The 18,805-nt window shown below is 34.4% G+C and overlaps 1 protein-coding gene across 1 annotated transcript in view; it reads left to right on the forward strand.

The window, feature by feature from the left end:
• LOC143633302 (glutamate dehydrogenase 2-like) overlaps positions 1–18,805 on the forward strand; it is a 168,375-nt gene that overhangs the window by 149,035 nt on the left and 535 nt on the right. The window contains exons 2-4 of the mRNA XM_077101627.1: positions 17,846–18,010; positions 18,094–18,210; positions 18,276–18,454. Of these exons, the coding sequence (XP_076957742.1) occupies positions 17,939–18,010; positions 18,094–18,210; positions 18,276–18,454 (368 nt within the window). The 5' untranslated portion in view covers positions 17,846–17,938. The remainder of the gene's footprint in view (positions 1–17,845; positions 18,011–18,093; positions 18,211–18,275; positions 18,455–18,805) is intronic.

Raw genomic sequence — 18,805 nt, forward strand, 5'->3', positions numbered from 1 at the left:
ATTTCAGTCCGAAAACCATAAAAAACTTTCACTTTTACCCCAATACGTATTTTCTACTTTTAACTTTGCAACATTAATAATTTTTCTCTTTCAGATTTGACCACAAAACTTTTAAAACTTCAATTTTGACCACAAAACTTTTTACTTCGAAAAAAAAAACAATAAGATCAAATACACATCCGTAAGTTTTCATATTTATCTTCAATGCGTGGGTAAAATGCTATAAATGCTAAATTTATTGTTATAATATTCTAGAAATGATAAACTAGACATGTCACACACATCGATTGCTATAGCGTATGTTGTTATTGTAACAAATCAAATCGATACCGACTGACTTTCAGTTGCAACCACATCCCCGCCACAACACACGAGAACAAATACTTAGTGACGAATCTAGAAGTAAAATTCAAAGGTATCTCAAAATAAATTTTGGTCACAAGAGTGCCCTTATTTTTTGCTCAGGAGTATTTGAACACATAAAATAAAGAAAAAACAAACATTTTGCATTTCACTGAAAGTTGAGGGCAACACAGACACCTTCTAGATCCACCCCTGCAAGTACATGTTAATGATGAAAATGCAACTGGGGCGTTCTCATAACGTAAAAACACGTAAATATAGTTTTTTATAACGATCCTTTTTGGATCATTGACAGGCCACTGACCCATCCAATTATCTTCGTTCACCTTCAGAAGAAAACCTATCATATGGGAGAAAACTCATGTCCAACCTTAAACCCTCTATTTTATTACAGGTAAGACTTAGAACCCAATTTTTTATTCCGTCATATTTAATGAACTATATTTATTTAGCAATTATTACATGTTTGTTTTTCCTATCATATTTAATGAAAATGCAACTGGAGTGTACTACACGGACTAGATATGGCCTATGGGATCTCTTTTTTTCTCTTTCAATAAAGCTTTCCTTAAATTTCGGGTTCCTTTTTTCCGTAAACTGCTCAATCATTTACTTCCTATGGCCCACCTATCAACACTTTGAATGAACGTGTCTTGCGTCCTTCAGACTATAGACATTACGTACACTAATTGATACGACACGTTAAGACTTTGACACAACATAAATTTCTATTAATTTATTACTTCTATTAAATTGTTGTTTGTTTTGATATTTAATAAATAATGTATTATATAAATCCGAGTACGCATTTCCAATAGACGTATTTTTATCTATACTTGTTAGCTGTCCGCATATGACTTCACAACAGTACACGCGTAACCCGACGATAGTATGCTCGTAATGCGGCATTGGAAGCTTAACCGATCTTAGTAAGCACGTCACACAACGATTGTATACACAGAGTTAGGTGTTAGTGCACATGTAATGCTACATTGAGCGCGTCTTGACCCGCAACCCGTTTCTCCTGACATTGTTCTAGCCCGAAATCCGTTATGACCTGACCCCTTTTGACTTGAACCCGTCCTGACCCAAACCAAGTTAACCTTTTTCTGTATCTACTCATTCCAACCATAACCTTTTAGACCCATGATCTGAACTGCCGAATCCGCCCTACTTGTTTGTTGGTGCTTAATGGTAATCACGTAACACATTAAATTTTTAAAATGAAAAAAATATAGCAATGCCATACTAAAATTAAAGAGAATAAAATACTCACTGTTATGGTATAACGTACCGTCGTAAGCGAACCGGACGTCTGTTTGTTCGGCAAGAAGTTTGTTTATGTTCGTCCGTTTAATAAATGAACCGGACATGGACAAAAAAATTTGTTCGGTAAGATTAACGGACGAACACGGACAAGGGCCAAGTCCGCTCGATAGTGTTCGTGAACGTCCGGTAACGTGTCCAGTTACGTCCGGCAATGTCCGTCCGGTATCGTTAGTGTTTAGATCTATCTAGTATTGCAATTTATATGTGGAATTTATGGTGTTATCAATCACACTTTTGTATTACTACACATGTGTGATGTTTCTTATATATTATAGTGATCTACTCTATGCTAATATATTTAGCGTTAAATATATGTGTATGTTATACAGTGTAATTCCAAATTTGTAGGTGTATGTTTAGATTTATTTTTGGTATTAATATGTAACCATTTATATTTGTCCATTTGTGTTCGTTGTCCATTAATGTTCACATGTTAATTTGTCCATTAATAAACAGTAGTGTCCGTTTGTCCATTATTGTCCGTTAACGTCCGTTTACAATATTAACAGACGGACATGGACAAACTCAATTTCTTAATGGACGGACACAGACATTAATATTCGTTCGGTGGAGTGTTCGTGAACAGTCCGTTTGTCCGTCAAAAGCTTAACGGACGGACACGGACATGCTTTCGTCCGTTCCGTGTACACCCCTAGTACTATAAAGTTTTTAAAAATATATTAACGTGTGAAAAATTAATAAACGTTTAAACGTCGTGGGGTAGTCGGTTTATAATAAGGTGTATATATGTAACTATTCTATAAATTAACAAAATGTTATTAAAGTTAAATGACCAAACTTGTAATTATTTATTAATAGATTAAAATCAACCGTACATGAATTTGATAAAAGGCAAAATTATTTTAATTTTATGCATTATTGTTTGTAATTAAAACAACAAGTTTGATACCTTTTAAATTAAGAGGTTTCTCACTCATGTTTCATATATAATATAAATATAGATATAAATTTTAGATATATACTATTAAAATAGATTGAGTTATTCTGCAAATACCAACAAAAATAAGAACTGTGATAAACCATAATTAGTTGACATGTGTTAACAAAATGCGGATTTCCAATATCTGCATCAAACTGGAAATAGTTGAGTTGTAAGTTCAATCATATATGAAGAAACACGGATCCAATCCCCTGTTATGGGTCCTGGATCCAGTGAGTCCACATGGTAAAATACGATAACTACTAACACAGTACGAGTACAACTTCCCAAAGTCCAATGACCGGAACCTGCAAAACAAACACCGTGAGTCTCGTTACAGGAAGGACAAGGCGGGGGGTCTTCCTGTAACCACCCTCCGGCATGAGAATCAGTAACGTTCGTAGTGAAAGAAATACTGAAGTAAAGTAGACTAAGTGTAGTCAGAATGCAAGCGAGTGAATGTGAATGGATACCTCATGCAGGTTGACAATGTATTTATAGCCGAAGGAGGTAGGAAGGTGATTGGGTCAGTTGTCCTCTTCTAGAAGATCTTGATAACTACCTGGACGCGTGTCCTCTTATGATAGGTTGAGTTATATGTCCCATGTGCAAGGGTATAACAACCTGGACACGCGTCACCTGATGATAGGACGAATTGCACCCTGGTCATGTGCACGGTTATAACAAACTGGTCAGGTGTCCTTCTTTCATTGGTGAACAAGTCACATACTCTTTACGTGACAATCGTGGACGCTCTTCTAGAGTATAGTTGGTTGTTGATAGCTGTCCCGTTGGCATTGCCTTCTGATCATTTTGGCGGACAGATGTCCTGTCCTGCGGATGAATTCTGAGGGTGCCAGGATGCTTCCGCACGTGGTACGAGGATGTTCTTCCTTTCCCATGATATGCGGGTGATCCGAATGTCCCGCGGGTGATATATGAGAGGTTCCTCAGTGACCCACGGGTAACACTTAAGGGTATTTGGGTCTTTTTGGTACCCTACCTCTATAATATACTAATTCAAAGTGATTCTCTCTCGAGAAATAAAACTTGAAATACGACAGAAAGCTATTAGCATTCTCATCCACAGCTACAACCAAAAACCTTAATTATGTCAATTAAGTAATAAAAGCTCAAATTATGTCGTTTTCCCTGCGAGTCTCGGAACAAGTCAAAGTACTTGTGATGACTGAGAAAACCAAGAAGACTTTCACATCAATAAACTGATCACATTGCAGGAACTAGAAATTTAAGGATAATCTTTCACATTAGCTAAACAAAAAAAATCACTAATTCATTCATAGTAGTGTTGAAGAAAGTCAGACAATAAAAGAAAAGTTACGCTTTTCATAGTTGTGCATGTGATATATGCATTATTAAAGCGTCCGTTTGTTTTGTTATTCTTTATATATCTTAGTTTTGGTGTATGTGTTGAAGTCTAGGTAGTCAAATCTGTAAGGTGCAAAAAGTTTCAGAAAGGGCTCATGTGTTGCTTAGGCGCAATATGTAAAAATATGTGCAATAACTAAAGTATCCATGGGTAGCTCTCTCAACCATGCCTGTGTTTACAATGGGAAATTTAGCTTACTACCTAATGTTTTCATACGCAACAATTTTTTTCGAACTCAACGTAACAATTTTTTTTTCGAAATTTTTTTAAACATGTGTAATACGCAAGTGTAAGTGATGTACAAAAAATTACGGTATTTTTTTACACAACGAATCGAATTTTTACACATGTGTAACTAACGTTTAAACTTGTGTAATTATCAAAATTACTTATTCTCTCTCCTGCTTAATTTTTTAATTAAATTTAATCTCAGCCACATATATCATATCATTTTATTAAATTTGTGGCTCAAAATTGAGTTCTTAAAGTTCTTAAAACTCATCATGGTTCTCAAAATAACCATCCCCTATATATATATATATATATATATATATATATATATATATATATATGTGATGTCAGCAAGAAATGAACTTAAAAGAGAAACAATGATCATGACTATGTGACTATGTCGGTGGGATTCGTGGCATTTCTCCATGTAACACGTTAAATTGTTAGTTTAAATTATTTCTTCATGTAACATGCTAAACCCTTAGTTTATTTGACATTCAAAAAGAAAAACTATCCAAATACCTTTGAACAAATGCCATTCTGTATTTATTTAACAACGACATTTTGGATTTATAGAAACTATATATTTTTTCTTCACGTAACGCCCGTTAATGGATTGAAGAGATATAAAAACTTCAACACTGCTTATTATATGTGACGAGACACGAATCTTCGAGTATAGATTGTACACAGATTAATATAAGCAAAGAAAATTATTTAAGCCTCCCATCCTCTTAACGCATTAGAGCACGCAACTCGACTGACTCCCAATGTGAATGCGCCCATCCGAAAGTTACAATCATGCGTTCGACACATGTTTTTTACTCTATGAAAAGCTTTTGTCATGTATTTCTTCAACTCCTCATTCATCATGAGTTGTAACAGTTTGATCACTGATGGACTTATGGTTCCTCTAAAATTTTGATAAAGTAATTAAAGTAATGCCACCGTCCGGTCCACGAAGACGAATCTCGTGTGCGTGACCAGTGGTATTTTCGCATACCACACCATACCAACTGCAACAGTCTTTGCCTACCCAAGAAGATAGAAGGTCAATGAGATTGTTCATGAGATCAATAAGGCTGAGGGGTGTGGAGCGCGAGAGGGGGCGCGTGAGCCCATCCGCTCGCGCCCCGGGGCGCGAGCACCACACCACCGAGGCGCGAGAGGGGCGCGAGCACGGCTTTCAAGGCAGGCGCAAGAGGCCTCGCGGCTGGGAATAGCGTGAAGAGAGCTTGGGAATGTTAAATATAGCCGTTGGGCTCATAAAAAAAATCCGCTCGCGCCCCCTGCTCGCGCCCCTCCACACCAGGGCCAGGGGCGCGAGCGGGGGCTCCAACACCCATCTTATCAAGTTTCTCTCTCTGCCACACGTCACAATATTATTGGCTGGAGCCCCCACTCGCGCCCCCTCTCGCGCCCCCCACACCCCTCATCCTAAGTGCCAATCGATCGTGGGTATACACGATACATGATCTGAGCTTTGATCACCAACACATATGGTGCAAAGTGACAAAATTAAGAGAAACAGTTGGCAAGATACATGGCTTATTGGTGTACGGGGAAAATTTTGACCAAACATATTTTTTATTTATTACGACTATTTAATAAATTGTAATTTTGTTTTATAAAACTTTAATGAATAATGCATTATTACATCCGAGTATGCATTTCCAGTAGATTTATTTTTATCTATGTATTGTGATTTAAGTTTTACTCCCAACCAAAATATATATTATAAAAAGGCGTTTTACTTTTTCAACTTTGGCCATCAATATTTTATGCGCACTTTAAGAGAGAACTGTCATTTCTGTTCCCGTGGTTTGCTCATTTCGTCATTTCCGTCTAAAAGTTATTTTTAGCAATTTTCGTTCTTGTGGTTTCACTTTTATATCATTTCAGTCCGAAAACCATAAAAAACTTTCACTTTTACCCCAATACGTATTTTCTACTTTTAACTTTGCAACATTAATAATTTTTCTCTTTCAGATTTGACCACAAAACTTTTAAAACTTCAATTTTGACCACAAAACTTTTTACTTCGAAAAAAAAAACAATAAGATCAAATACACATCCGTAAGTTTTCATATTTATCTTCAATGCGTGGGTAAAATGCTATAAATGCTAAATTTATTGTTATAATATTCTAGAAATGATAAACTAGACATGTCACACACATCGATTGCTATAGCGTATGTTGTTATTGTAACAAATCAAATCGATACCGACTGACTTTCAGTTGCAACCACATCCCCGCCACAACACACGAGAACAAATACTTAGTGACGAATCTAGAAGTAAAATTCAAAGGTATCTCAAAATAAATTTTGGTCACAAGAGTGCCCTTATTTTTTGCTCAGGAGTATTTGAACACATAAAATAAAGAAAAAACAAACATTTTGCATTTCACTGAAAGTTGAGGGCAACACAGACACCTTCTAGATCCACCCCTGCAAGTACATGTTAATGATGAAAATGCAACTGGAGCGTTCTCATAACGTAAAAACACGTAAATATAGTTTTTTATAACGATCCTTTTTGGATCATTGACAGGCCACTGACCCATCCAATTATCTTCGTTCACCTTCAGAAGAAAGCCTATCATATGGGAGAAAACTCATGTCCAACCTTAAACCCTCTATTTTATTACAGGTAAGACTTAGAACCCAATTTTTTATTCCGTCATATTTAATGAACTATATTTATTTAGCAATTATTACATGTTTGTTTTTCCTATCATATTTAATGAAAATGCAACTGGAGTGTACTACACGGACTAGATATGGCCTATGGGATCTCTTTTTTTCTCTTTCAATAAAGCTTTCCTTAAATTTCGGGTTCCTTTTTTCCGTAAACTGCTCAATCATTTACTTCCTATGGCCCACCTATCAACACTTTGAATGAACGTGACTTGCGTCCTACAGACTATAGACATTACGTACACTAATTGATACGACACGTTAAGATTTGACACAACATAAATTTCTATTAATTTATTACTTCTATTAAATTGTTGTTTGTTTTGATATTTAATAAATAATGTATTATATAAATCCGAGTACGCATTTCCAATAGACGTATTTTTATCTATACTTGTTAGCTGTCCGCATATGACTTCACAACAGTACACGCGTAACCCGACGATAGTATGCTCGTAATGCGGCATTGGAAGCTTAACCGATCTTAGTAAGCACGTCACACAACGATTGTATACACAGAGTTAGGTGTTAGTGCACATGTAATGCTACATTGAGCGCGTCTTGACCCGCAACCCGTTTCTCCTGACATTGTTCTAGCCCGAAATCCGTTATGACCTGACCCCTTTTGACTTGAACCCGTCCTGACCCAAACCAAGTTAACCTTTTTCTGTATCTACTCATTCCAACCATAACCTTTTAGACCCATGATCTGAACTGCCGAATCCGCCCTACTTGTTTGTTGGTGCTTAATGGTAATCACGTAACACATTAAATTTTTAAAATGAAAAAAATATAGCAATGCCATACTAAAATTAAAGAGAATAAAATACTCACTGTTATGGTATAACGTACCGTCGTAAGCGAACCGGACGTCTGTTTGTTCGGCAAGAAGTTTGTTTATGTTCGTCCGTTTAATAAATGAACCGGACATGGACAAAAAAATTTGTTCGGTAAGATTAACGGACGAACACGGACAAGGGCCAAGTCCGCTCGATAGTGTTCGTGAACGTCCGGTAACGTGTCCAGTTACGTCCGGCAATGTCCGTCCGGTATCGTTAGTGTTTAGATCTATCTAGTATTGCAATTTATATGTGGAATTTATGGTGTTATCAATCACACTTTTGTATTACTACACATGTGTGATGTTTCTTATATATTATAGTGATCTACTCTATGCTAATATATTTAGCGTTAAATATATGTGTATGTTATACAGTGTAATTCCAAATTTGTAGGTGTATGTTTAGATTTATTTTTGGTATTAATATGTAACCATTTATATTTGTCCATTTGTGTTCGTTGTCCATTAATGTTCACATGTTAATTTGTCCATTAATAAACAGTAGTGTCCGTTTGTCCATTATTGTTCGTTAACGTCCGTTTACAATATTAACAGACGGACATGGACAAACTCAATTTCTTAATGGACGGACACAGACATTAATATTCGTTCGGTGGAGTGTTCGTGAACAGTCCGTTTGTCCGTCAAAAGCTTAACGGACGGACACGGACATGCTTTCGTCCGTTCCGTGTACACCCCTAGTACTATAAAGTTTTTAAAAATATATTAACGTGTGAAAAATTAATAAACGTTTAAACGTCGTGGGGTAGTCGGTTTATAATAAGGTGTATATATGTAACTATTCTATAAATTAACAAAATGTTATTAAAGTTAAATGACCAAACTTGTAATTATTTATTAATAGATTAAAATCAACCGTACATGAATTTGATAAAAGGCAAAATTATTTTAATTTTATGCATTATTGTTTGTAATTAAAACAACAAGTTTGATACCTTTTAAATTAAGAGGTTTCTCACTCATGTTTCATATATAATATAAATATAGATATAAATTTTAGATATATACTGTTAAAATAGATTGAGTTATTCTGCAAATACCAACAAAAATGAGAACTGTGATAAACCATAATTAGTTGACATGTGTTAACAAAATGCGGATTTCCAATATCTGCATCAAACTGGAAATAGTTGAGTTGTAAGTTCAATCATATATGAAGAAACACGGATCCAATCCCCTGTTATGGGTCCTGGATTCAGTGAGTCCACATGGTAAAATACGATAACTACTAACACAGTACGAGTACAACTTCCCAAAGTCCAATGACCGGAACCTGCAAAACAAACACCGTGAGTCTCGTTACAGGAAGGACAAGGCGGGGGGTCTTCCTGTAACCACCCTCCGACATGAGAATCAGTAACGTTCGTAGTGAAAGAAATACTGAAGTAAAGTAGACTAAGTGTAGTCAGAATGCAAGCGAGTGAATGTGAATGGATACCTCATGCAGGTTGACAAGGTATTTATAGCCGAAGGAGGTAGGAAGGTGATTGGGTCAGTTGTCCTCTTCTAGAAGATCTTGATAACTACCTGGACGCGTGTCCTCTTATGATAGGTTGAGTTATATGTCCCATGTGCAAGGGTATAACAACCTGGACACGCGTCACCTGATGATAGGACGAATTGCACCCTGGCCATGTGCATGGTTATAACAAACTGGTCAGGTGTCCTTCTTTCATTGGTGAACAAGTCACATACTCTTTACGTGACAATCGTGGACGCTCTTCTAGAGTATAGTTGGTTGTTGACAGCTGTCCCGTTGGCATTGCCTTCTGATCATTTTGGCGGACAGATGTCCTGTCCTGCGGATGAATTCTGAGGGTGCCAGGATGCTTCCGCACGTGGTACGAGGATGTTCTTCCTTTCCCATGATATGCGGGTGATCCGAATGTCCCGCGGGTGATATATGAGAGGTTCCTTAGTGACCCACGGGTAATACTTAAGGGTATTTGGGTCTTTTTGGTACCCTACCTCTATAATATACTAATTCAAAGTGATTCTCTCTCGAGAAATAAAACTTGAAATACGACAGAAAGCTATTAGCATTCTCATCCACAGCTACAACCAAAAACCTTAATTATGTCAATTAAGTAATAAAAGCTCAAATTATGTCGTTTTCCCTGCGAGTCTCGGAACAAGTCAAAGTACTTGTGATGACTGAGAAAACCAAGAAGACTTTCACATCAATAAACTGATCACATTGCAGGAACTAGAAATTTAAGGATAATCTTTCACATTAGCTAAACAAAAAAAATCACTAATTCATTCATAGTAGTGTTGAAGAAAGTCAGACAATAAAAGAAAAGTTACGCTTTTCATAGTTGTGCATGTGATATATGCATTATTAAAGCGTCCGTTTGTTTTGTTATTCTTTATATATCTTAGTTTTGGTGTATGTGTTGAAGTCTAGGTAGTCAAATCTGTAAGGTGCAAAAAGTTTCAGAAAGGGCTCATGTGTTGCTTAGGCGCAATATGTAAAAATTTGTGCAATAACTAAAGTATCCATGGGTAGCTCTCTCAACCATGCCTGTGTTTACAATGGGAAATTTAGCTTACTACCTAATGTTTTCATACGCAACAATTTTTTTCGAACTCAACGTAACAATTTTTTTTTTCGAAATTTTTTTACACATGTGTAATACGCAAGTGTAAGTGATGTACAAAAAATTACGGTATTTTTTTACACAACGAATCGACTTTTTACACATGTGTAACTAACGTTTAAACTTGTGTAATTATCAAAATTACTTATTCTCTCTCCTGCTTAATTTTTTAATTAAATTTAATCTCAGTCACATATATCATATCATTTTATTAAATTTGTGGCTCAAAATTGAGTTCTTAAAGTTCTTAAAACTCATCATGGTTCTCAAAATAACCATCCCCTCTATATATATATATATATATATATATGTGATGTCAGCAAGAAATGAACTTAAAAGAGAAACAATGATCATGACTATGTGACTATGTCGGTGGGAGTCGTGGCATTTCTCCATGTAACACGTTAAATTGTTAGTTTAAATTATTTCTTCATGTAACATGCTAAACCCTTAGTTTATTTGACATTCAAAAAGAAAAACTATCCAAATACCTTTGAACAAATGTCATTCTGTATTTATTGAACAACGACATTTTGGATTTATAGAAACTACATATTTTTTCTTCACGTAACGCCCGTTAATGGATTGAAGAAATATAAAAATTTCAACACTGCTTATTATATGTGACGAGACACGAATCTTCGAGTATAGATTGTCCATTAATAAACAGTAGTGTCCGTTTGTCCATTATTGTCCGTTAACGTCCGTTTACAATATTAACAGACGGACATGGACAAACTCAATTTCTTAATGGACGGACACAGACATTAATATTCGTTCGGTGGAGTGTTCGTGAACAGTCCGTTTGTCCGTCAAAAGCTTAACGGACGGACACGGACATGCTTTCGTCCGTTCCGGTTCGGTCCGTGTACACCCCTAGTACTATAAAGTTTTTAAAAATATATTAACGTGTGAAAAATTAATAAACGTTTAAACGTCGTGGGGTAGTCGGTTTATAATAAGGTGTATATATGTAACTATTCTATAAATTAACAAAATGTTATTAAAGTTAAATGACCAAACTTGTAATTATTTATTAATAGATTAAAATCAACCGTACATGAATTTGATAAAAGGCAAAATTATTTTAATTTTATGCATTATTGTTTGTAATTAAAACAACAAGTTTGATACCTTTTAAATTAAGAGGTTTCTCACTCATGTTTCATATATAATATAAATATAGATATAAATTTTAGATATATATTGTTAAAATAGATTGAGTTATTCTGCAAATACCAACAAAAATGAGAACTGTGATAAACCATAATTAGTTGACATGTGTCAAGTAACTACCAAAGGAAAAATGGTATAAAATTAATAGAACACATTTTCTCTCTCCGCGTGCAAGTCACATGTTAATTAATTCCTCATCATTTTTAACGTCTATGACCTTTTTATATGATATTTTTTTAAAAATAAAATTCACCATAATAACAAGCGTTTTTTTATCTTTAATATGAGTATGATTTTGTTATATAAAACTAGAAAAAAAAATACGTCAAGGTGTCTTTTTGCTTACTATTGTGTCTTTTTTTTGTCAATTTGTTTTTTTCGACATTGTGTCTTTCAACTGATCATCGTGTTTTTTTTAAATACTAGTAACACCGTTGGGAAATAATATGTATATTTAATGAAAAATGCCAACAAATTATCTAATACATAACACACAATGATGATACATATTACACAATAACTTAAAATGTAAAAAACAATAATGAATGCGTATAACACAATGGCCTTGAATGTAAGACACAATGATAAATACACATATAGCACAATGGCCTGAAATATAAAACGGGAAAATTACCAATATAGGCATGTTTGATCAAGAATTTACCAAAATAGACATGTCTATTTTAGCCTACATCTCTCCAATCATTGGTTTTTAGACCAATAAACAACTAACACATCATCGAAGCCGGCTAAGGCGGCCAAGCCTTAGCCGCCACTTTATGGGCACAGAATTGTATGAAAAGTAAACGGAACCCATCTTTAGCCAATAAAAATTCGACACGTGTCAAAGACGGCTAAACTTAGCCTACATCTATGGTTATTTAGCCGGCATCTCTGACTCTTAGCCGGCTTCGGGATACGTGTCTATTTACGTAGCCGGCTCCAAATATTCCTTCTTAGCCGGCTCCAACTCGGCTTGTAGGCTATGGCTTCACTTTGCCGCCTTCTTTTTTTCATTTAGCCGTCTAATTTTAGCCGACAAAATTAAATATTTTACCAACTTTACCAACTCTATTAAATATTTAGCCGGCTTTACTTAGCCGGTGTAAATTTAGCCCCCAAAATTAAATATTTTTACCCACTCAATTAATTATTTAGCCGGTTTCGCTTAGCCGTCAATTTTTTTTCTTAGCCATTAGAAATAAATACATTTACCTACCCAAATTTAATTTTTCACCAACCATTTTTATAAAACTATACAACCATCTCCACTCCATCTTATAAAACCATCTTCATCCTACCAAACTTTTTTACCTTCTTATCAAAAGATCCTCATTTTAAAAAAAAAATATGTTTGTTAACGTCGTCGTTTACTTAGATCAGATTGTATGCTTTACTTAGTCGGGCTTTTTTTATGAATAAATTAACTTATTAAAATTATTTTTATGTATGTAGATACTAACAAAAAAGTAATACACGGAAATATTCATTAATAATAAAAATTAAGAAACATAATAATAACAAAGCATATTAAATAACGATTACAATCTACTCGATGGTCGGCCGACAATGCCAAATGTAAATTGTTTCTGCCATAAACCTTCGGTATTTAAGCATTTTCTCCTTAAAATCTTCTTTAAAATTAAGTTGTTTTTCAAAACATAAATGTTTCATTAACATACAAGCAAATACCCCCAAATTTTCCGCCTGAAAAGTGTGGTTGGGCTGCACATATTTGCCAGAACTATCAAACCCAAAAAGTTTTTCTTCCCGTCCAGACCTCCTCCAGTAGCGAAGGTTGACCAACAAAGCCCCAAAATAAACTTTCAGTTTGACTAACATCGGGCGAATTTGGTATGGAGTTGGTAAAGTTGGTAAAATATTCAATTTTGGCAGCTAAAATTACAACGGCTAAGAAGACGGCTAAGTGAAGCCGGCTAAATATTTAATAGACTTGGTAAGGTAGGAAAATATTTAATTTTGGGGGCTAAATTTACACCGGCTAAGAAGACGGCTAAGTGAAGCCGGCTAAATATTTAATAAAGTTGGTAAAGTTGGTAAAATATTTAATTTTGGCGGCTAAAATTAGACGGCTAAATGAAAAAAAGAAGGCGGCTAAATGAAGCCTTAGCCTACAAGCCGAGTTGGAGTCGGTTAAGAAGGAATATTTGGAGCCGGCTAAGTAAATAGACAGGTATCCCGAAGCCGGCTAAGAGTCAGAGATGCCGGCTAAATATCCATAGATGTAGGCTAAGTTTAGCCGCCTTTGACACGTGTCGAATTTTTATTGGCTAAAGGTGGGACCCGTTTACTTTTCATACAATTTCGTGCCTATAAAGTGGCGGCTAAGGCGGCTGCTTCGATGACGTGTCAGCTGTTTATTGGTCTAAAAAACAATGATTGGAGAGATGTAGGCTAAAATAGGCATGTCTATTTTAGTAAATTCTTGGTCAAACATGCCTATTTTGGTAATTTTCCCAATATAAAACACTATGAAATCTACATATTGCACAATAACTTGAACGTAATACACAATGAACATAATACTAATTTCTCAACTTAAGTGAATGTTGAACACAATGACTAAAACACAATGATAAGTAGAAAGACAAATGTTGAGCTAAGACACAATGACGAACAAAAAGACACTATGATGTAATCTTTGTTTTAATTTTATCTTTAATATGAGTATCAACTGAAAAACACAATGACCAAAATCTATAACACATTGCATAGAAAAACTCAATTAAAAATACAATGGACAACCAAATAACACAATATAAAAAAATCCACTAACTTTTTTTATTTCTATATAACAATATAAAATTCATATTAAAGATAAAAAATGCTTGTTTTTATGCTAAAACAAAAAATTAAAAATGTCGTATTAAATAATTATATACGTTTTAAAATGATGGAGAAATTGACATATGTCTTGTATGTAAAAAGAGAAAGTTATCATAAGTGGGTATTACCTTCATGTCATTTTCATCAATTTTTATTCTTAAAGTAATATTCACCATCCAAATACAAAATTAATGAATTAGATTCCGTCTCACATTTCTCATTATTGTTATACGTTGTATTTTAACATTACACTTAGTTTATGACTAAATTAGTAAATTAAGGATTGTGTCCGTTAAAGAATTGTTTGGCCTAATTAGAAGCCTCTTCGTACCAAATTTCAAATCTTGGGCTTTATTGAAAGCCAGTACTATCGAGACTTTAACACAGATCCTGGCGGGCCCACCCAAAGGTTGATTTACCATTTTTTTAACGGTCAATTCAGATCACTCACTGACGGTCCACTAACCCATTCAATAATCGCTATTCCACTCTCAAGAGAAAACACACCAATAGATGATAATTTAAGACCCGTGCATTGCGACATAACCGTTAAAGAATATAAAAAAAACATACGTGAAAATGTTAACCGTGCACACATGTTGAGCCATGTGTTGCGCTGGAACCGTAAAAAAAAATAATAAATAATAATAATAATAATAATCTATACTATATATAATAAATTAAACAAGGGCAAATTAAGACACTTGATTTTAAGAGTTTTAATACATAAAGTACATGTGTAATTAGGGGTATGCATGTCTTTTAAACACAAATCATCAACTTACAAGTTTGCCCCCTCATCTTTAACCATATTCTTTTTTTAGTTTCAATTTTAAACCAATTTCTCACCCACGATTTTTAAACGACAATAAGTTTTTCATACGTTAATATTTTTGTAAAAATATTGCACCATAAAAACGAGTATTTTATTCTTTTTAATTTGAGTATAATATTGTTAAAATTTTTTCATTAAAAAAGTTAATATGTTACGTAGGGATGTTCAATGCCGGTTTGGATTGTTTTTAAGTTATAAGCTTGTGAGTCCAACCGTTAGTACCCATCTTTTTTCATCCAAAACCAAAACAAACCATTGAAAATTGAAACCAAACTGTTAATAACGGTCCGGTTCTGGGTTGGTTTGGTTTAACAGTTTAAGCTTTGATAATAAAGTTGTTTAAATGATTATTAATTTAACCGTATCATCAATTCCAACTAAGTCAAAATATGAAACTTGAAATGATAAAGAAAGTAAAAAACAACCGACTGAAAGTAAAAAACTCAGCGGTGAAACCAAACCGATGACCGGTTCAAGGTTTTAAACCGAACCATGAACACTCATAACTGTTACGTGATTAATAGGGTTCGCGTTTAAACACTCCTGCATCGCGCGGACACTCGTCTAGTAGTAGTAATAATAATAATAATAATAACAATAATAATAATAATAACCTTTTGACAAGAATTCAAAGTTTTACTCAATGAGCATATGTACACTTGTCGAATGACTTAAAAACGAATTTATATTTACATAAAATGTTGAAAAAGTAGAACAAATACATAATATGTTAATCAATATATAATACAACAATTTATATTTACATAGCCATCAAAAAGCCATTTGTACATGACACAATATGTCAACATTAACCAATCATGATCATCAAAATTGAACAATAAATTTAGCAACGAGATCATTTGGTGTATCCTTTAATCATTTGTACTAGAGATGATTGGGAAAAAGAACGATATTCATATACCAAAAAGTAATTAATATTCATTTTCCAGCAACGAGATCATAGCATTGGCCGGAGAGTTTGTATTTTAAATGCGAACCCTATTTATCGTTATAATATTCTTGAACTGATAAACTAGACATGTCACACGCATCGATTGCTATAGCGTATGTCGTTATTGTAACAAATCGAATCGATACCGATCGACTTTCAGTTGCAACCACATCCCCGCCGCAACGCACGATAACAAATACTTAATGACGAATCCAGAAGTAAAATTCAAAGGTATCCCAAAATAAATTATGGTCCTAAGAGTGTCCTTATTTTATACGCATGAGTATTTGAACACAAAAAATATGGATTAAACAAACATTTTGCATTTCACTGTGAAAGTTGAGGGTAACCCCGGACACCCCCTAGATCCACACCTACAAATACTTGTTAATAATGAAAATGCAATCGGAGGGTTCCCAAAACGTAAAAACACGTAAATATAGTTTTTTTATAACGATTCTTTATCTATACTAGTTAGGTGTCCACGATACAATGGGATATGTATGCAAACATGACATCGAACGCGTAACCAGTATTATTGTTTCAGTAAGTGCGTGACTTCACAAAAGTTACGCGTAACCCGGCTATAGTATGCTTGTAATGCGGGCCGGACCCAAACCAAGTTAACCTTTTTTGTCTCGACCCATTCCAACCATAACCTTTTAGACCCATGATCCAAACAGCCAAATTCGCCCTACTTGTTTGTTGGTCCTTAATGGTAACCACGTAACACATTAAGTTTTTAAAATGATAAAAGTGCAACAATGCCATACTCAAATTAAAAAGAATAAAATACTCATATATAGAATTTTACAAACTTTTGGACCATTTTACAAAATGGGAATTTTACAAACTTTTGGACTATTTTGTATTTCTCTGTCCACTTTTGAACTATTTTGGGAATTTTTCCTTTAATTTGACATTTTATTGGAAGCTGTGTTCTTTGATCCATGAATTAGTGACAAGATTGTGCGATGGAATTCAAGTTATGCTTTTAATTGAACATGTATAAAGTAATGATTATTTAATTGAACATGAAAGAAAAATGTAGTGTTTTATAGTGTAATTATAAAGATGATGATTGAGATCCGGATGAGAATGCTCTTAGAGGCATAATTTTACTGTACATAGTACCTTAATGAATTATAAAAAAAAGTTGTAAATCTATGTATAGTTGGTTCATGATTGCTTGAGAAACTATTGTATCGGCAATCTAAGTGAAAACAATTAGAATAATAAGTAAATAAAAACATTTATTTTAAGCCAATAAATTGTTTAAAATTGTCAATTAACGAATTCACAAAATAACTTTGTACCTTCTTTAAAAAAATAACTAACAAAATAAAGAAAAACTATAATAAAAAAATAGCAATAATCTTATCCCCATCAATTTGATTTCAATCAACGACGCCGTAAAACACTGTTAAATCTCAAGGCCAACCGCAAATATGCCTCCGCCGATTCCAATTCAACCGTCCCTAAATATACACTAATTAACAAGCTTGAATCATACCGCCGATTCTGAAGGATGACGGGACATTGACGTCGTTCGCAACGCATTACACATTCCCAAATCCTCTGCTTCTGTCATTTTCACACACACAATAAACGCTCTGGCCAGGTTTGTACTGTTGATCATATTTATGATTCTTCTTATATAATATATTAAAGAATTTTGTACGTTATATGCAAGTCTGATTTATATTGACAGACGATGGCTTGGATTTTGGACGAGTACTCAAAATTCCATGGTTACTCGCCGGCTATTGTGACTGGAAAGCCATTAGTAAGCATTTATGATATCGATATAGAGCATGTAATAACTATATTGAACTGTCTTCATTATAATAGCATCTCGTTGATTGCTAGGATCTTGGTGGATCACTGGGAAGGGAGGCTTCAACGGGTCGTGGTGTTGTTTATGCCACAGAAGCGTTACTTGGCGAACATGGGAAGTCAATCAACGGTTTGACTTTTGTTATTAAGGTATGGTTTGACAATTGGCTTTATATTTCCCAACATTTATTGTATTCACAGAGTTGACTTTTTAGGGGTTTGGCAATGTGGGATCTTGGGTGGCTAGGCTGATTCATGAAAAGGGTGGTAAGATTGTTGCAGTGAGTGATGTTACCGGAGCGATAAAGAACCCAAATGGTATTGATATACCTGCATTGCTTGTTCATGAATGTGATGTACTTGTACCATGCGCCCTAGGAGGTGTTCTCAACAGGTATTGCCATGTTTTTTTTAAATTACCATCCAATACCTGTTTTTGTAGATTTATTTCAAGTTACATATAAACATTTTAGAGATGTGCCTAGAAAACAGTTGGTGTAACTGCAAAACATAAAAGTCTTATCTTGGAAACATTTATTATGATAAACGCCAATGTCAAATGAGAACTTCTAATGTTGACATTTGAGATCAACATAACAGATACATTTCCATTTTCTAAAAGTGGATAAGTTGACTTTTAAGGTTAAAACCGGTGATTTCAGACTTCGAATTTGATACGAATTCTTTAATATTTGATTCGCCAGTTCTATGATTTTCATTCTTCTAATTCGGATTTTGTTTTGTT

The sequence above is a fragment of the Bidens hawaiensis genome, unplaced genomic scaffold, assembly GCF_021521415.1.
Source record: "Bidens hawaiensis isolate Kalapana, Puna unplaced genomic scaffold, B.hawaiensis_p1.1 tig00000512_1, whole genome shotgun sequence".
Taxonomy (NCBI): Eukaryota; Viridiplantae; Streptophyta; class Magnoliopsida; order Asterales; family Asteraceae; genus Bidens; species Bidens hawaiensis.